This window comes from Myotis daubentonii, chromosome 14 (genome assembly GCF_963259705.1).
Source record: "Myotis daubentonii chromosome 14, mMyoDau2.1, whole genome shotgun sequence".
Lineage (NCBI taxonomy): Eukaryota > Metazoa > Chordata > Mammalia > Chiroptera > Vespertilionidae > Myotis > Myotis daubentonii.
In genome coordinates this window covers 38735366-38756301 of record NC_081853.1, presented here as the reverse complement: position 1 = coordinate 38756301, position 20936 = coordinate 38735366, and the positions used below count along the sequence as shown (strand labels likewise).

General features: G+C 39.6%; 1 protein-coding gene across 1 annotated transcript in view; it reads right to left on the bottom strand.

The window, feature by feature from the left end:
- Positions 1 to 20936, bottom strand: part of KAT2B (lysine acetyltransferase 2B) — an 85308-nt gene that overhangs the window by 7459 nt on the left and 56913 nt on the right. Inside the window, exons 8-14 of the mRNA XM_059664065.1 lie at positions 17031 to 17156; positions 15464 to 15600; positions 14909 to 15117; positions 13748 to 13874; positions 7200 to 7310; positions 4059 to 4202; positions 1147 to 1261 (exon numbers count right to left, since the gene is read on the bottom strand). Coding sequence (XP_059520048.1) covers positions 1147 to 1261; positions 4059 to 4202; positions 7200 to 7310; positions 13748 to 13874; positions 14909 to 15117; positions 15464 to 15600; positions 17031 to 17156 — 969 coding nt within the window. The remainder of the gene's footprint in view (positions 1 to 1146; positions 1262 to 4058; positions 4203 to 7199; positions 7311 to 13747; positions 13875 to 14908; positions 15118 to 15463; positions 15601 to 17030; positions 17157 to 20936) is intronic.

The window sequence follows — 20936 nt, the reverse complement described above, 5'->3', positions numbered from 1 at the left end:
TGGCACAAAATGGCATTCAGTGATACGGTAGCTATTATTAATTGGGATAATATGGGGAAGTAAAATTTCTGGGTCTGGCAGTGAAAGCAAGATGTGCTGTAGAGTAGATTTTTGTAAAAAAGAAATAAATATGAATCATATCATGAAAAAACAAATAATGTGGCTTTCTTTAGTTTGCATGATTTTTTTTTTGCTTTATAAATCTTCAATATACCAGAAGGCCTGGACTTGAACCACATGAAAGTGCTGATATTTGATCTACCAAAAGAACTACTTCGGCCCTAGCCGGTTTGGCTCACTGAATAGAGCGTCGGCCTGGGGACTGAAGGGTCCCAGGTTCGATTCCGGTCAAGGGCATGTACCTTGGTTGCAGGCACATCCCCAGTAGGGGGTGTGCAAGAGGCAGCTGATCAATGCTTCTCTCTCATCGATGTTTCTAACTCTCAATCCCTCTCCCTTCCTTGCTGTAAAAAAACAATAAAATATATTTTTAAAAAAAAATTACTGTGTACATTTTAGCTCAATACAGCTCACTGCTAACATACTCTCAGATAAGAACCTTCAAGAAAACTGTTGTAAAATAGGGAACCGGAATCAAATTATGTGATTTCCAATCATCCTTTCTAGAAGTTTGGAAACACTAATTTACCCAAGCACAGATCTATATGCAGATTGCGACCATGATGGCAATGAGATATGGTGAGAACAGCAAGCTGTTTGGAGGAGATAAGAAATAGGCTGCTCCTCACCAAGCCAGTTACTGGCCATGTGCCATGTAAGGTTAAAGGACTCAACCAGCTGGAGAATGAATTTCCCCATTTGTAAAAAGCAGAATCCCCTACTTTCAAGGTCACATGTGGGTAGTGCCTAGCACTGTGCCACATATAGCAGGCTCTCAGCACATGATGGCTATTAACAGCTACAACAAGGGGTCATCTACGCTCTCTTTAGTTTGTTTGCAATTTGCAGTAGAGAAAAGATATCAAAGGAAAGCATTGGCTGCCTTCTTAAAATACTAGAAATAACACAGATGGAGAAGGGCAGGGCAAAAAGCTTTTTAAAGTACTGCACTCCGGTAATAGTTTCCAACCCTTCTGGTGGCATTTCCAAAAGATTTTGCTTTTAAAAGAAGACCCATATACATACTAATTCCAGGAATGCTTTCTATGGGGATCTGTCGAACTCCATCTTTAAAACATGAAAGTCCAGGGTAGACTTTTCGAATCTGGGCTTGTTTTCTTTCTATCAGCTTTTTAATGATCTGTAAAGCACAGGAAGAAAGCGTGGTCAGTGACAGAAGTCCGTGGCTCCAGCCCAAGTCAGCCAACCTACGGAGCTATTCCCCAAGCAAAATCAAGTCTTTAGGAAACAAAAAGGGGAGAAAGGGGTGAATTCTATTCAATAGGAGAGTCATGAAAGCATTCTATTACATCATGTCCATTCGGTAGCATTCACACAACCTCTTCAGTACTTGCCCCCTCGGAAAAGTCGAATTGAGAGAACACACTAGCCCCAGTGCCCACTGTCCTCTTTAGCACCAGAGCCAATTCTTTTGCTCTGTGTGTGCGAGGCGCCCCTGGCAGAGCTACAGCAAAGCAGCTGAGATCTGCTACCCAGACCAGCGCGTGAACCTCTTCACATCCATGACTAGGAACTGTTCCTTTGGACTAAAGGACTCGGAAAGTTCCCCAAGCCTGGGTGGATGACCTTACTACTAGAATTTTTGAAGGCTTGAGCCGCAACCTATGCTGTTTGCATGAAAAAGCAGCTCTAAAGTCTATTAAGCCATCACAACCAGGATGTGACGCTTTTGAGAGAGGTGTTTGTTTTATAAAATAGTTCCTAATGTACAGACGTAATTAGTTCTAAAATAATTCCCAAAAGAAGAAAAAAAGCACCAAAAAATCGCCACGCTGCCCAGTTCAAAACACATCTCCCACAAAGCCATCTCAGATGACACAGGCCCCTACGGATCCCACCATTCTCTTGGAGTCAACACTCAAGAAGTAGTACTCATCTCTCCACTCTGTGCCACCTGTCCAACGGCACTGGGTTTCTCTAACCACACCTACAATCTGATCTGCTAGGAAAGCCCACCATGTATTTACAGTTTGTATGCTCCCACCATTAGTCCCTATCTTCCTCAAGGGGGGGAGGTGTTCAAAGTTGGAATGAAAGACACATGTAAAAATCATTTGATTTCAGTGGAAGAAGGTACTATGTGAATCCAAATATTTTACTATGGTGACCTGAGATCTCTTCTAGAAGAACTAGGTTAACAACTCCAAGCCGCATCATCCATCCACTCAACAGCGTGTGTTAGAGAAGGCTGGCGGTAGAGAAGGAAGGTGAGGAGAGAAGGATAAAAGATCCAAGAGAAGAGAAAGAGGAAGGGGGAAGGCGCTTTATCTTCTAAAAAGTTGACTGCTTTTGTTAGCTCTGTGCTTAGGGCTTTCCCGTTCTCGGAGGAAGAGCCAGCGAGCCAGCAGATCTGGACGATGTGAATGTGCAGACCCAGCCAGGGGAATCCTGCTCTCCGCTTAAACTGAATTGGGAGATGAATTGGGCTGCTGGGAGGAGTGAGGAATGAGCAGCTAGCAGCAGCCTGGTGGCTTTAGTTGGCCAGCAGCCTCTAATGCTGAACAATGAGCTGCTGAATTCAGACCTGCTCACGAAGCCCCAAAGAGAACAATGAAGAAAGCCAGCTCTTCAGAGACAGACAGAGAGAGGAGCCTGCTGTGATTTTATTAACTCTCCAAGTACCTAATTTGGAATTCTCTCTTAGGCTGACATTTTGACCAAAAAAACAACAAAGGTTGTTTTTATTTTCTAACTTAAAAGGCAAAACAAAACAATAAACACTTTTTGCTCACTTCCCTAAGAAGCATAAGAACAAATCTGAGCCACTTTAAGTAAAAGGGAAATATTTATGGAGCACCTCCTATGCACCAGACACTGTGTAATGTCTTTTATATTGGTGATATAATAATAAATAACTGAGATTAAAGAAAATTAGTAGAAACCAGAAGAAAAAAATAGATCGAAGACAGAAGAACTTCTAAAAAGTTACGTCCGGAGAAAAGAGCACTAAAATGAATAACAGAAGTATAAAGTGGGGGTGGGGGATGGGAGTGGGCTACAAGACGTTAATGGGGGGATAGGAGGACCTATGTAATACTTTCAACAATAAAGCTTAAAAGGGGAAAAAGAAGAAGTAAAAAGTGGAATTCTATAGAATGACACAGCTGCAAACTCCGAGTCTTTGAATCCAACAAACTAGAGGAGCGAGGAGGTGATCCTGGGCTTAACACACAGAGTTCATTCATTTATTAAATGGCCTCTGTGCACTCCCAAATTATGCTCTTTTTGCATTATCTTTTTCCTGTCTTAGAGATATAAAATTGCTACAGAGTCAAATTACCAATCTTTCCCTTTACTGCTTCTCTTTCCGTTCATACGCATAGAAAGACTTCACCCCAATTATTAGATTAACAAGTCAGTTAATACCTAGAAATGTAACCTTCAGAACTTGCAATGTGAGAGGAGAGATGAATACATGCTAAGATAAATGACTGTGTAAGATGATGAATAACTGCAGTGAATGGATCAAACTAGTGCTGGAGATGTTCAAGGAAGGAATTGGAGCACAGGCTGAAGTGGTTCAATTTACGTCAGGAGAGGCAGGTGGGCAAAGGAGGACGACCTCAAGCAAGAGGGTTAAAGCGTCAGTAATGGCCTTTGGAGAATAGTTTAGAGAAGAAAATTAAGAACTAAGTTTAGGAAAATGCTTGAGACCAGAATGTAAAAACCCTTGAAGGTGAAGTTAAGATAACTCATCATGTTTAATAAGTTTTGTTGTGTGTTTTTTATACCAATGTAACAACAGCTGATGCTCTCAGGAATGGTAACCTAGAGGAGACAGACCAAGGATCTAGACAAGCCACAGCAAACTGAGATGATGATAGCCAGTAAACCCATTTACACAGAGCCCAGTGATATGCAACTCACCCCAACTAAGACTGCCCTGTACAGAGGAACATGAGTCAATCTGTGCTTACCTCCTTCTGCTTCTTAATGATGACAGAAAATTCTGTGTATGGAATCTGTGGATTTAGCTCACATCCCATTAAAGTGGCTCCTTCATAGTCCTTGATGTAGCCAACATATTTGGTTTTAGGTATTTTAATTTCTTTGGAGAAACCCTGCAAAGCAAATAATAAATTCATTCATGTGGGCATTGTGCACCAAATATATATTGAGTGCTAACTATGTGCTAGGTACTGTGCTGGCATCAAGATATGCTTCTTTCACCCTAGCTGGTTTGGCTCAGTGGATAGAGCGTCAGCCTGCAGGCTGAAGGGTCCCGGGTTCCATTCCAGTCAAGGGTACATGCCCAGGTTGCGGGCTCAATCCCCAGTGCGGGGCATACAGGAGGCAGCCAATCAATGATTCTCTCTTATCATTGATGTTTCTATCTCTTTCTCCCTCTCCCTTCCTCTCTGAAATCAATAAAAATATATTTAAAAGGAAAAAAAATGATTAAAAAACAAAAAGATATGCTTCTTTCAAGTTCTCATCATACTATTATTATGGGAAGAAAGAGCATGAAACCCTTCCATGAAATTCAAAAGCATCAAAAATCAAACATGCAGCCCTAGCTGGTTTGGCTCAGTGGACAGAGCATCAGCCTGCGGACTGAGGGGATCCCGGGTTCGATTCGGTCAAGGGCACATACCTTGGTTGCAGGCTCCTCCCCAAACCGGGCCCTGGTCAGGGTGTGTGCAAGAGGCAACCAATAGATGTGTTTTTCTCACATCAATGTTTCTCTCTGTCTTTCCCTCTCTCTTCCACTCTCTCTAAAAAAATCAATGGAAAATGTCCTTGTATGAGGATTAACAACAACAACAAAATGAAACAACAACAAAAATCAAACATCCAAATAGGAAACAAGACAACATTTAAAAAAATAATTCTAGTAAAACACAATCATACTAACTGTTTGTTTGTTTTTAACAGAAATGAGTATTAAGTAAAATAAGGTTTAATTTTGCATTAAATTGCACAAATTCTCCCAAAGTGGGGGGGGAGAGGACCTCCAGGATTCTTAAGAAATCAACAACTAGATTGACCTAAAGTCTGAAAGAAAAGCTTATCAAAAAAATACAGCTATTAAAATTCTGACGTTAAAAAAAAATGAAACCTACTGTAAGCAAAAAAAAAAAAAAAAAAATGAAACCCCAACTTTTCAGGCAAAAAACTTTCAGACCATCACAATGTGTGGTTGTGTCAGTGACATTAATGCTTTGCAACATGTTCATTTACATGCTTTAAGCTGTAATAACATAGTGCCACAGGGTATGTATTCATGTATATTTATAATATAAACATAATTTTCCTTACAGTGCCTATTTCAGTTTTTTTTTGCAGAAAATTACTTGTGCTTCAGAACTATCACCGGCAGTTTCCTCCCTTCTCTTTCAGCAAAAACTTATTTTCCAAACAATTATCACCACCGCCTTCCAAGGGGACTACAGGCAAGTCATTTAAGAATCGTGGCTGAGATCTCACACTTTGCAATGTCCTCACAACCTAGGAAAGCGGACTCTTAAGCCCTCAGTGAAGCAATCCCACTGAGTTCGGTCAGATAAGTTTAATTACAAAAGCCTCAAATGCATCCCCGAAAGTGAGAAAAAAATATATACAGGCCATTAATTACCTGACGTTGGAAGAGGGAATGCTTTCTACTCATACAAGAGCCTCTATTTTTTTTTTTTAAAAAAAGAAGTTAATAGACTTATGTCTTAAAATCTTTAAAATTGGGTAAATTAAAGAAAAAGCTATAAACAATGTTAAAACATGACATGCGACAGGAAATCATAAATAAAAGGTGAAACTCCTTATATACAAAGTTTTCATAAATCAATGTAAAAATAAACATTTTAATAGAAAAGAGGCAAAATACAATGAATTGGCAGTTCAAAAGAAAAGAAAAATTAATATAAAGGAGCCAATGAACAAAGGAAAAAGAAGTTAAACCTTACCATGATCATCTAAATGCAAACAAATACAATCTGTTACCCAGGAAAGGGGTAAAAGCCTACTTTTCAATTATCACCCAATTTCCTGAGCCCCCTTATATAACACTGACAGGAATAGAAATTGTTACAGTATTTGGCAATGCGTTACAAAGCCTTAACTATGTCTGGAAGCAACTCTACTTCTAGACATCTATTCAAAGCAAATTACCACAGATAAGGGCAACACACACACACACACACACACACACACACAGTAACACATGTACACTTACATACAAAAAAAAAATACCTAAATGCACCCAAAATGTGGAATTGGCTTAATAAATTTATTTTCTATTTATAAAACATTTCAGAGAACTATCAAAAGTCATATCAAAATTATCAGAATATAGAAAGTAAAAAAAGCACGTAATTAAATTACAGAATGAGTCCATTTTTATATTTATATACACTCACAAACACACACAGGAAAAAATATTAGAAGGGTATATATCCAAACATCAACTAACCTTAAATTTCTCTGGGTGGTAAAATTGGAAGCAATTTTTCCTCTTTTCTTTGTGTTTCACTACACTTTCTAAATTTTCTGCAATAACTGTACATGGCTTCTGTAGTCATATTATGTAAAGAATGTACAAGGATTATAAAGCACTGTGAAAATAAGTGCGCAGCCAAAGAATAATCCTTTAAAAGCCAAGCCGAAACCTCTGATAAGAAAGGACTGAGGGCGACCAATCTCCCAGCCTGCTGTGCACGATGGAACCACCATCGTCTGGAGCTTTTCCTAAACATGGGAATTTCCTCTCTGCTCTAAAGAGAGGCTTTCCACAGATTGAATCTATGTCCCTCATACATGGAGAACTCGGCTCACCCACACTGGGATGAGATACCATAATTTAGAATGACAGGATGCAACATTATATTCACTCAGAGATGGCATTCATTCACGCAACAAATATTTATCCAGTATGTACTCTGTGCTGGTCGTACCCTCTGAATCCAGTCTGAACCTTACTTCAGGCTTATAAAATAAATGTATGTCCTTCTTGTAAGTAGAAAACAGTGAATGGGGGCAAAGGAAAGACTTATTGGAATGAAGGCTACCTGAGTGCATATTTTAAAAAGGAACGACAAAACAGTGTTGCACAGTGAAAAACTTACCTGTTTCTTGAAATATCCGATTGCATATTCATCTGCATATGTGAGGAAGTTCAGGATGTCATGTTTTATATGAAATTCTTTCAAATGATTCATCAGGTGTGTTCCATAGCCCTATGTGGAAGGAAGTTAGTATGTAAACAAATATATTAGGTTGTGAAGAAAAAAATAAGTCCTACAAATTCATCAAAAAATACCGGTAAGTTTAGGAATTTGTACTTGAATAAATTTTACCAATATAATACTAACACAATTTCTTGCATTTCTGGATGTTGAAATGAGTTACAAAACCAAAACATTCAAAATCCTTAAACTGAGATATAATCATTACTTAGAAATACAAGTTTCTGGTTCTTTGAGAAATAACACACGAAGGCTATAAGCTTCAAGTTCAACACTAAAGTTACTGGCTGACTATTAATAAAGTTTTAGGAGTAACTACAGATTATGAATTTCTGCTTATCCTCAAAGTATTTGAGAACCTCAGATGAAAGGAGCAATGTAAACAGCGCTAATCTTTACTGGAATGTTAACTAATCCGAGTGTTTCCTGTGTACTGCAAATCAGCAGTTTTCAACTGCATCATCTTATACACGGGATGTCAACTAGGTCTTATCCAAACAAGGTCCGAGAGGCCCAGAGTCTCTGAGAGAGCCAGAAGACATTAGGAAGTAACTAAAGCGAGTGAATGTTGAAAGAATGAATGATTGAAATATGAAAAACGAAACGCAATTACGAGGTTTCTCAATGATGTATAAACCTTACAGGAAATCTATAAATTTAAAATGACTGTTTTAGAACCTCATAAAAGGAGACAAAATCCAAGCATCCAGACACAAATATCTTCACAGGAGTATTTTAAAACTCGGTGACACGCTTTTATAAAGAACTCAAATGCGCTCACAGGTATGATCTCGTGAAACTGTAGTACCTCAAGGGAGAGGGGCCTCTAGAAGCCATCTGGTCTAGTTCTCTATCCCATGTGAGGCTGGAAGTCTACCTCTCCTGGAAATGATTCTCCTACTGATGTCACCCAAGGACATTTTAGCTTTTCCCAAACAAATCACATCGCTGACACACTGTGAGTCCAAATAAAACTCAAATAAAAGGGTGAATGAAATCCCTCTCTTCTTGAGGACAAGAGAGTTAAGTGGGAAAGATAAACATATAAACACATAATTAGAGCACAGAGCTGCACTGTTCAATATGGCAGCTACTAGCCACAAGTGGCTTCCGAGCATCTGAAACATGACCAGTCCAAGCTGAGATGCACCGGAGTGTAAAAGACACATCAGGAAAATAATTCTTATTAAGAACAATTTACACTTATTATATGTCAAAATGTCAATACTGTGGACATGGCCAGTTAAATGGACAATATGAAAATTAGTTTCACCTGTTTAATTTTACTTTTTTTTAAAGGTAATTTATTGTTAAATGAAGAAGTCACAAAATGGAGGGGGACAGAGGTCAAAGCTAAATTTATAATTATACTTTTTAAAAATATAGACACTAGAGCCCCAGCCGGTTTGGCTCCATGGATAGAGTGTCGACCTGAGGACTGAAGGGTTCCATTCCCGTCAAAGGCACATGCTCAGGTTCCAGGCTCCTCCACGACCCAGGCCCTGATCAGGGTGTGTGCAGGAGGCAACCAATTGATGTGTTTCTCTCACATCAATATTACTTTCTGTCTTTTCCTCTCCCTTCCACTCTCTCTAAAAATCAATGAAAAAATATCCTCAGGTGCGGATTTAATAAAAATAAACAATAGACACTAGAAATTTTAAAATTATATGTGTGGCTTGCATTTGAAGTTCACAACGTATTTCTTTTGCGCAGCATTGATACAGAGGGATGTATGTGTACCTATAACAGAGAGAAAGGCTATAAGGTCATTAAGGGAGAGAAGGAAGAGAGTACAGAAGGTAAGAATATGTGTGAGCTAGGCCTTAAGAGAGTTTTATCATATGGAAAACAAGGTAAGGCAATAGACTGGCAATATAAATGTAAGGAAAAATAAACCTATACAAAAGATATAGAAAAGTGGGTTTACAACCTAGGGGTGCAAAGAAGCTTCTTTAAAAAAACATAAAATGCAAAAGCATAAAAGAAAGGACTAATTTACTAAGTAGACTACTTCAAATTTTAAAACCTTAAAGATATCATAAGATATCCTAAACAAAAGACAAGCGACGAATTTGGAAGGGTATAATTGTAACATATATTATAAAGATTTAATATCAAAAATACATAAATATATTCTATAGGATCAATACCAGAAAAAGAGAGACAACCTTAAAAATATTGTCAGAGGAAAGGAATAAGCAATAAATATTACTGACAAATATAAAAATGATATATGATCTCAACAGTAATCATAGCACAGGAGAAGCAATATTTCACTCAATAGTATGAAAATTTTTTTTCTTTTTAATCCTCACCTGTTTTCATTGATTTTTTAGAGAGAGAAAGAGGAGAGAGAGAGATGCTTCGATCAACTGCCTCCCACATGTGCCTCAAACGGGGATCAAACCCGCAACCTTTTGGCGTATGGGATGACACTCCATCCACTGAGGCACCCAGCCAGGGCAGTATACTCAAATATCTTTACAGCTCATAGTACCTAGTGTCAGTAATAATAGGGGACATGGTACTCTCAACACCACTGGTGAAAATGTAAATTGGTAAACCCATTGAAAAGGGCAACCTGGGAACTATTTTTTTAATTTAGAGAAGCCACATTCATTCATGCAGCAATTCTACTTTTCAGTGTCCAGAAAAACATTTACAAACAGCATAAATATTGTCAATAGGGAAATGATTATATAAATTACGATGCATCCACATTATGAAATATAAAATAGCTTCCCTATCTATACTGTTCAATGGAAATCTCTGCAATGATAGAATAGTTCTTTATCTATATGGTAGCCATTAGTTGCACTGTGGCTACTGAGTACTTGAGTGACTAAAAAACTGAATTTTACATTTTATTTCATTTTAATTGAATTCAATATAAATTTAAATAACTATATGTATGCAATGAATTTGAAGGATCCCTAAGACATAATGGGAAGTTTCTTTTTAGGTATGTACACTATGAATTCTATTTACAATGACTACAGAACACACAGTCACCTATTACATAGAGGTACATTCCCAAGCATGTAAATCATAGAGAAGCAACTGGAAGGATGCTCACCAAGCTGACAATAGTGGGGCGGCAGGGACTTGAGGGGGGAGTGGTATTTTTGTTTACCTGAAAATGTATTTGTGTATGAGCTGTCTAATTTTAAATTATTTCTAAAGAAAAATTTTAAAACTGGAGAAAAGAGAAGAACTGACTACTTGGAGGGAATTGCCTATGCATATATATAGTAATGTCTAGAGATTAGTAGGAAATACGTTTTCTGATGAAATTCACTTTAACATAGATGTGATTGATGCAAGAAAGCTAGGCTTTTGTTGTATATACCTTCTATCTAGTAAGAAATTAAGAGAACTATAAATTTCCCCCTTTCACCCACAATCCAATGATTTGCCTAAGAACAACAATAATTTTTTCTTTTGCAAACAGCTTCACAAAACCTACCTAAGATATGTTTCATCAGTGGTCACCTCTCCAAAGAAATTTTCCATAGTCCTAGTTGCTTGGGAGTATGGCTTGTGTCTTTTAACTTGAATCCTCTCTAGCACTGTGACTGGCATTAGTGGTACCTCAAAGATTTCTTTGGTTAAAGAGGCATTGCCAACATTATGCTATGAGAAGCAAATGTTTAGATTTCCACCCCAGAACTATTTCCCTTGTTTGTAGGCCTTTATCTTGAATTGCCACCAAAAGGATTCTTTTCCAAGTCTGCCTGGTAACTTCAGTGTTTATTTAAATATTTATTATAGTAAACAAGTATTAGGTATGTAACTTTCCAGTTGCATGTAATATCAAATCCAAATAATTCTTAGTTGAGGAGACAGTCTCAAGCCAGGTGAGGAACTTCTCAAATATCTTGTGTGTGCTTTGAGCAAGGTAAATTCACATGCAAATCCCACTTCAAGCACTCGCAGGAATTTGGTGGTAAGCATAATACTCCAAAATGAGTGGACACAAATTCTAAAGTATCATTTAGCCAAGATTTTTAATGTATTAAAGAAACATTTAAAACCACTTATGAACACTCTGTTTTCACAAATGGGTGTTACCAAGCACTGGATTCTACCAAACTCATCCATTCTATCCAGTTTTAAGAGGATAATCTTTTTTTTGTTGTTCCTAAACTACCGTTAATAAGTCACAAAAAGTTTTGGTTTTTTTTCTAGCTCTTCCTACTGAGTTTGTGATGTTTGGCCACCTTCCTTCAAGTCTTTAGAAAATTACATGGTTTGAGGGGAAAAAATAAAGTGCCCTTCTGGAAAGTAATAAGACAAAGCATCCAATTCATATTAAATACCTTTAGTTCCCCTCTGGTATCCCTGAAAGTGTCCAAGTCAACCTTAATCAACCTTTCCAAACAAAGTGGTTGGTGTAGCTTTCTTTGAAAACAAAAATTATGCAATCTTTTTTTTCTGAAATTATAAACCAGGGATTGATTTGCCAGCTCCTCTCCCTACGAAAAGCCAAACAAAATTTTCTTTTTAAGTAAGTTCCTAAACTCTGGACATTTGGAATTGTTTCTCACTTTGGCTAGAGGAAAATAAAATTTAAAAAAAAAAGTAATCGAAACAACAACAGCACCATCTAAAGACACACAGTCAGAACCTCTTGAAAAAGAACTAGACGTCAGTTTCAAGCAAATTTGAGCCCTCACTTTTCCGGTCAGAATGACAAATATAAGACTAATGAATTTTGCCCTTTGATGCTCAGTACTCCGAGCCAAAAGCAAAAAGCGCCATTTGTGCTTTGTGAGTATAAATAAGCTCAGTGGCTATAATTGGCACCGTGAGCAGAGTAAGGCTGTTAATAAAAGCAAAGGTACCCACAGTACTGGCTGCAGCCTTCAAGCAGAGAATGATTGCTTCTAGAGACTTATTCTTGTTTTCTGCCAATGGCATTGCTTCTTCGTATCTGCACGAGGCAGCAATGCTTAGACCTGCACTGTCCAAGACGGGAACCACGGGCCACATGTGCCCAGGCAGCATCTGAAATGTGGCTATAGTTCGAGCCGAGACAATCTCTAAGTGTAAAATACACACTTGATCTCAGAGACTTAGTACAAAACAAAGCATGAAGACTGTCTCATTCATAATTCTTCATAGCATTGAGCACCTTTGCAATGACAATACTTTGGATATACTGGGTCAGATGAAATAGATTTTAAACATTAATTCCGCTGTCTTTTTAATGTGGCTGCTAGAGTACGTAAGATCGCATGTATGCCTCACATTTGCCCAGCACACTGCATTTCATTGGACAGCGCTGCCTCAGACGTTGGCTGATTTTTCTCAGCAGCCCTCTAATCCTGAGCTGCTTATCTCTCCACCACCCGCCATACATTTGCATGATATTCTCTAGGGCTCCCCAAATACCAAATGAATAATCTTCTAAAGACACATTTCCTGCCTCCATTTCCCTAAGGGCAGCAGAATAGAACACAATCTAACCCAGATCAGAGCTCTTACTGCCCATTGAGGGTCTAGTTTATTCCAGTCAGGCTGTGATACCAACCGTGATATCAATAAAACAGCCAGAGTTCCTGGGGAGAAAGGGACCTAGGCCAAGAATACTCAGGAAAGTAAATTAGTCACACACACACACACACCACCCCCTAAAAACACTACATTCCAAACCCAGCATGAATACTTCTGAAACGTAGCCATAAATTTCAAATTTTCACAGCTTCCCTTATGGAATTTCTTTAGTACCTGCCACCGGTGAGGGACAAAGACATAAGAAATCTTCCTGAAGTGTAAGCCACCTAGATCATCTTCCTAATCCACATCACACCATGTCCTTGCTGATGGTTCCCTGTCTCTAGTTGTGTGTGTGTGTGTGTGTGTGTGTGGGTGTGTGTGAATCCATGAGTAAATTAACAATGAACACTGTGGTTTATTTTCAATCATCCTTCACTTGCCACAGACTATACCTGAGTTTGGGGCTGTGCAGTGTCCCTGTACTTTGTCCCAAGGTCCAACAGAGCCTTGGTAGAAGCACACCTGTTGGAATGTGGAACATTTATTCTCCTCAAGCACATACACATACACTCATGTGAGAGGATGCTTCTCAGAGAGTCCTGAACTCCACTTTGACCCTTCTCTGGACATGGCCCAGAGCCCTTCCCAATCTCTGCAGCTTTAGTTAAGAAATATCACATTCTGCCCAAGCCAGTTTGGCTCAGTAGACAAAGCATTGGCCTGCAGACTGAAGGGTCCCGGGTTCGATTCCGGTCAAGGGCATATGCCCAAGTTGCAGGCTCAATCCCCAGTAGGGGGCCTGAAAGAGGCAGCCAATCAATGATTCTCTCTCTTCATTGATGTTTCTATCTCTCCCTTCCTCTCTGAAATCAATATATATATATATCACATTCTGCTTTTCTTCTAAGACCTTGGGTTACCCTTACCTTGACTTGCTCATTTGACGTTACAGCACAGAAAACAATCTCCGTGAATCCTTGGGATGGAAACATACGGAAACAGATACCACCAATAACACGGCCATCTTTAATTAAAGCAAGGGTTTTGTGTTTCCTGGAAAAATAAGATTATATCAAAGTTTTACCTATCTTGGTTATATAAATATACTTTTGAGGGGGTGTTCCTTATTAACCAACCAGGAAGGAGTGGGCAGTGTTTTTCTTGCATTTCTACAGAAACCTCCTTTATCTAGTCACTATCTCACCAGACCATTCCTTAATGTGGACTTTTAGAGCAAGCTTGCCCGTACAAGTCTTCATCGGAGATTCCACCAGAACAAAATGCCAGCCACCTAAGAATGCTCTGAGGTTTACAAATAAAAAACAGAGTACATGTTCCAGTACAGGAACAGGGGTACCCCCAATGCCAAGGGGTCCAGGGTTGGGGGCTAGGGAGAGAGTACAAAGTTATGGACAAAGTGGCATATGTTTCTGAAAATTAGTCTTACTCAGAAATATTATGGAAACATTATGGAAAAGAATACAAAAGCCACATGTACAACTCGCCAAACCTTGCATCATAGAACCCTGTCTTGACCTCTTTTCTGTCTAAAATGTCACTCTAATTGTCATATGCATAAACCACAGTCCCCATAGGCTACTGGGCTATATATATTAAAATACATTCAATTAGGGAAGTTTAGGTGTTTGGGGTTCTTTGAAGTTTTTTTTAAAGAAATGAATTTTCAAAGTAAACTTGTCTGATAACCCAATAATTTTCCCAGACCCAGGCCACCATGGTACCATAGTTAAGGCACCAAAATCAAGAATGTTTTGACTATTAAAAAAGTGGGGCATCTTCTTAGTGTTTATATTCTTTCATTGCTACAATGAATGCAGCGCAGGATAGTCAGCAGCCACTTAAAACACAAAGCTTCATGATGATTAACAAAAAAGTTTGTGAATTGTTGAAAAATTAATTTTAATGCCTTAGACAAGGCAATTAATTTAAGGGATCCCTGTATGCACCGTGTGACAAGAGGCAGCAGGATTCAGTGGTTGCCTATGGCTGACTTTCACTTTCTGAGTGGTTCCTCTTTCATTTAAAAAAGGTAGTAAGAAAAGAAGGGAGGGCAAAGCACCACTTACGGGTCAAAGACGAGCCGTGTGATGTACTCTTTGGGCATTCGGGGCAGCTGATGGGAGAACACGTTCTGTAGACCCACCAGCCACATCAGGATCTTCTTGTTGGGTTTCTGGTTCAGGGAATTGCCGACCACGTGAAACTCAATCACACCCCTGCGCTCTTCCATCCTGGCTGCCTCATCCCTGGCCGAATGTGCTGACAGAAGATTGTTCTGGGGTGCAGGAGACAGGAAAAAATTACACAGAGCTCTTCTCTGAAGAGAGTGGAGACAGGACAACTGTTATGGTTTAAATTTTTCAAGATAGAAAGTCGAGGAGAAGTGACTTGAACTGTGTGAGATTACTAGTAAGTTTCCCTGTGATGTGATATTCATCAAGGGGAAATCACCTCGCCAACCCGCCTTTCCTGCCCTTCCCTACCCTGACCACCAAGTTAAAAGCAAACCAGGGTAGCACAGCACGCTAATTCTCAGTGATTCTATCCCCATTTTGGACAGCTAGAGTGGCTAGGAGCGCAGAAGAGGTCTACCAGCTGGCTGCCGGGTTTACCCCGCTGACCTCTGGTCCAACCATCACTGCAGGGTCCGTGATGGTAGACATGACCTCGTGGATTAATTCCATTGGAATATCCCCCATAACTCGGGGTTTCTTGGCCTCCTCCAAAACATGAGAGTCATTCATCTTCCTCTTTTCTCCTGTGATGACCAGAATAAAAGGGGAAACAATGGGTTATTTTAAACACAAAGCAGATAACATATGTTGACGAATCCAACCAATTTTCTAATAACACTAGTAGGTATGAAAGTCAAATCTCCATTTACGCAGAGAAGAGGTGGCAGTGGAAGGTGGAAAAAGCAGGGAGAAGGTCACAATAACTGCCAACCATAGATCCATTCTGAACACTTTCTATTTTCTATGATAATTTTTAACTTGATATAGGAGTTATTAAAGCATTCATTTCTTCATTTGTAAATGCAAGGCATTACTCCAGTTATCATTCATTATTAGTCTCTAATTTACTCCCTTTGTGGTCAGAGAACATACGCAGTCCATGTAATAACAAAATGGCAACAATTTTTGAAACTTGCTTTATGGCCTAAAACATGACCCATTATTTATAAATGCATAGTGTCTTCTTGGAATAAACGTGTATTTTCCAATTTTTAGAGCAATGATCTCTATATGTCCATTAGATTAAGTTTGTTGATCATGTTTTCAGGATTCCTATATTGTTACTGCTTGATCTATGAATTATTCAGACATGTTTCTTTGTTTTCAACTATTAGTTGATTTATTTCTCCTTGTAATTCTGTTAATTCTCTCATATATGTATGCATATATATATATATTTGTATATATATGTGTATGTATATTATGTCTGTATGTATTTGAAACATACTAGTGAAATGGTGTGTTGTTTTTTGGGTTTTTTTGGCTGGTGAATTTAATTTTTTCATTCTTTATCTCTCACGATGCTTTTTTGCCTTAAAATGATGGCTGACAAAGTGAGCAGGGCCATTCTCAATGTGCCGCATGCTGGGAAAGGCCAGGCAAAGACAAGAAAAACTTTCTCCCATTTTCCTTACTAGAGTGTATGGTGTCTTTTTGTCTTTTTCTACTATCATGTGTGGGGTTTTTTTCCTTATTTTTTTTTTCCTGTCATAACATGTACTTATTTTTACATACAAATTAAAATTTTCCTGGGATGTGATATGCATCAGTATGAACATGTTTTTAAAATGTATATGGTCTAATCTAACTGATTCTTCAGGAGTGAATCCCACTAAGCACGTCTCCATGCAGTCATCTCCCTATCTTTAGTTAAAAAGGGAAAGAGCAACGTCGAGTATCTTGTCCAAAGGAGCTCAGCCACCAACCAGGCAACACACAGAATAAGTGACCTATTATAATAAACGATTATTGTTTTGTTTTAAGGCTCTGCATTTTGGGTTGATTTGTTACACAGCAATACCTACCCAATACAGCTCAAAATCATTTCCAGCCATCAAAATCCTGGCCATGAACAATCTGTAGTTGGTCTTAAGTCTACCTCTGGAACTTCTCATATTACAAAAGAACTTCTAGGGCAAATCACAGCCCTCTACTGTGCCCCCTACATGCCTACCTGGGTTTGCCTCAAGCCCAGACGAGCCTTTGACGGAAGGACTGCTGCTCCCACCATTCGGCTGCTCAAGGGAAGATGAGTTTGAAGTGTATGAAACCGTCCCAGCCACAGGAGGTGGGTTGATGACTGCCAAGAAAAGAAAAAGAAGGTATTAGATGACTCTTTTCTTGGGCAATGAGGAACCAAGTGCATGTGAGACCACCCTATTCCTGCCCAACACCACAAAGAAGTCATCTTTAAAATAAAATAAATAGGGTCAATGTGAGCATGATAATGAAGACAGTAATGGATTATAACCCACTGAAGAGAAGAGAAATATCTGAGTCCATATTGATAAAATCCTAAATGAACAGGCAAATAAATAAATGGGGAGAAAGTAAAGCTCTTCCTTACAGAAGAATGCCAACAAATAAATAAGGAAGGAATGATGGCAGCTAGCATATAATAATTGATTCAGGGACAATCATCTGTGCAGGCTAAACCTTATGAGTACAATTCTGATATGACAGGACAGTTTCTAAGTATCTCCCCACAAAAGTACTTTTTTTATTACAAAAGAAAAATGGTAGCATTGCAGTGGAGAAACCTTGTAAATACCACCTACAAACTTTAATGCCAACAATAATGGGAGAGGCCAACATTATGCACCTCCTGATATGATGCAAAATAAACCACATCATTGAGATAAGAGGCAAAAATGGAAAATAGCCTATAGATTAAATAATAAGGTATAACCTTGCATCAAGGTTAAAGTTCCTTACTTTGATAACTATACTCGTTAAGTAAGAGAATGGCCTTGTTGTTGGAAGATACCCACTGAAGTCAGTAAGAAGGCATAATGTTTGCAAGAAAATCATAGATAGGTAGATAGGTAGGTAGCTAGATAGACAGACAGACATATAGATAGATACAGGGATATTTACAGAAACAAGCAGAGAGGGAGGGAGGGAGAGAGAGAGAGAGAAGAGATGATAAAGCAAATGTGGCAAAATTTTAACAACCAATGAATCTAGGTAAAGTAAACACAACATACAAAATTTTTATTCTAGTCTTTTAACTTTTCTGTACTTTTGAGACTATTTCCAAACAAAACCTTATTTTTAAAGCCTTTGTACGGAATAGGATGTTGCTCTGCTGACTGGCTGCTGATGAGGGATACAGACATTTTCAGTGACTCTGATCACATATAGGACCGAGCATGGCAGTGCGGACAGATGTCCAGAGAGAATGTTCATCTAAGTTTCAAGGGAACCACAGTTCAGTGTGCAGAGTACATTCCCGGCAGCCAAGACAGTGATGGAATAAGTAACTCAAGCAACAGAGAGACACCAGTCCACAGCACTCTCAACTGAACAGCAGCCCGCATGCAAAGACTCAGAATATACTGAAGTGCCAGGCTACATGGTGTTCCTTCCCGCATACCGGCCCCCTGACATGGAAAGTACACTGGAGTGGTGCTACACAAATAGGAAGCTCTGATGATTCTGCAGACATCTGAGTACCTTGCAAACCTTCAGAGCCATCATTATGAATGGCATTTATCACACTTGCATAGATGTGCAGACGTGCCAATTAAGTCGATGATTGCACTCTTCTTTCCCCAAAGAGAACACACGGCAATTAAAGCAGAACAGGAGAAGACAGCCTGTCTCTGACGGCTCCGGGTAATGCTGAAGAGTACAATCCAGCTTAACTGGGTTACAACCTTAGCCACAGAAATAGACACGTAATTCCCAGAGGGATAGAGACAACTTCTGCCTTTTCCATCCTGTGCTACGATAGATAATCTGCTGGAAATGGAACAGACCAGGTAGTGTTTTGAGCACGCAAGGGTCAGGGGGACTTTGAGCAGGGAGGGTCTCTCTGGAAGACCCTCCACAAAAGAGCCAAGTTGACCCTGCTGAATAGCTTTGGTGTCCCCCTGCCTGAAGGAGGAAACTGTTCTTCACTCATTCCTTCCACAAGCATTGGCCTGCACATTCGCAACGCACAGCAAAGTAGCGGGATGTAGTGGTCAGAGCCCTGGCTCGTAATGCAGTCTGGTGTTTAGGAATTAGCCATCCCCGAGGGGCAAAACCCAGTTCTATCACTTAACAAGATCTGACCTTGGGCAACGCTCATCTATAGAAAGGGGATAATAATAGCAACTTCCCAGGCTTTGTGCTAAGGCTCAAAGACATGAAGCAAACTTCACAGGCAAGCACTTAATGGAAATATTGGTTATTATTATTGTGGCAAAACTGGGTCTCTGACCATCCAGGGTCACGCTCATAGAAAAGACCTACAGGAAAAAAGTGGGCCTCGGAGAGCATGAGGTAAGCATGTATGAGCACGTACGACACCGTTATTCTCAAATACTGCTGCACATCAGAATCACCTGGGGAGCTTTTAAAATGTCCAGGCCACACCCTAGGCAAATTACACTGCACACTCTTGGGAAGGGACTCAGAAGTTAGAATTATTTTAAATCACCACGGGTGATGCCTTGTGCAGCCAAGTTTGAGACTCAAGGATAGGATATACTCAAGGCTCGGTGAAAGTGGGGAAGAAGGGAGATCCAGTCCTGGCTAGAAGGCACAGGAAAATTAGGAAGGGGTTTGTGGAGAGATGCCATTTGCAAGCTAGCAGAGAGAAAGACAGATAAGTAGACAGCACAGGGCAATCCCGAGTCCATGCCCAGTCACCACAGAGAACACGCTTGGGAAATGCAGGTCTGAAGGGAGCATGTCGTAGGCACAGATAGACCCCAAAGCTCTACAGGTTTTGGACCAGAGAGAGACGAGATCACATTCTATGACCTAAGGTTTTTTTTAAAAAAAAAAATATGTTTTTGGTAACAAGAATGCAAACAGGACAGGTTTGACCCAAAACAAAATATCTCATTCTTTAAGTATTCTGCTTTGAATTTAAATATATTTATACTCAAACTTGGGCTCTAGATGAAAAAACACACACACATACACTTTTAACCACCTTCTCAAATGTGTGAATCTGAGTAAAAGAAGCCAGACTCAAAAAGTCATGTGCTATGTGAATGACCTTCTAGAAAAGATCCCCCCCGCCCCCCCCAAAAAAAAAACTATAGGAAAAGAAAAAGCTGTGGTAGCCAGTGCTGGGGGTAGGGCAATGAATGGACTACTTAGAGTACAGCAGAATTTTCTGGGTGATGTTATGGTCTATATCCTGATGGTCACACAACGATATGTATTTGTCAAAATTCACAGAACCATTTACTAAAAAGGGTGACTTAATTATTTATTTACCCGTTTTTTTTTTAATCCTCACCCAAGGACATGCTTAGAGAGAGGAACAGGGTGGGAGGGAAAGAGAGAGAGAGAGAGAGAGAGAGAGAGAGAGAGAGAGAGAGAGAGAGAGAGAGAGCTCTCCATGAGAGAGATATATCCATCAGTTGCCTTTCGTAGGTGCCCTGACCAGGGATCAAACCTGCAACCAAGGGCTGTGCCCTGATCGGGAATCGGACTGGCAATCTTTGGGTGCCCAGGATGACACTCAACCCAACTGAGCCACTCGGCTAGGCAAAAAAAGGTGGCTTTTATTGTATGTAAAATTATTTTTGGAAAAAAACAGCAAGAGTAAAATTAACTTTCCTGGAAGCGATATTCACCAGTCCCCACACTACCCATTGAGCTAGAACTGCCAAAATCTCTAACGTCAAAATTCTGCATTCTGCCTTTCCCCATGGCCACATATCAATGACTGCTTTGGCATCTCCTGCCAACCTTCTCCGAATCCTCCTAGTATCGAAGGCAGGAATTCAGATCCTCTCTCTGGAATCAGTCTGACTACAAGTCACATGTCTTCTATCCTCACAAAATGCCAGGTGATGCCACTGGCTGACCCAAGGCAATGACAAGGATGTCCTGGCCCCACTGGGAAGTTCTTCAT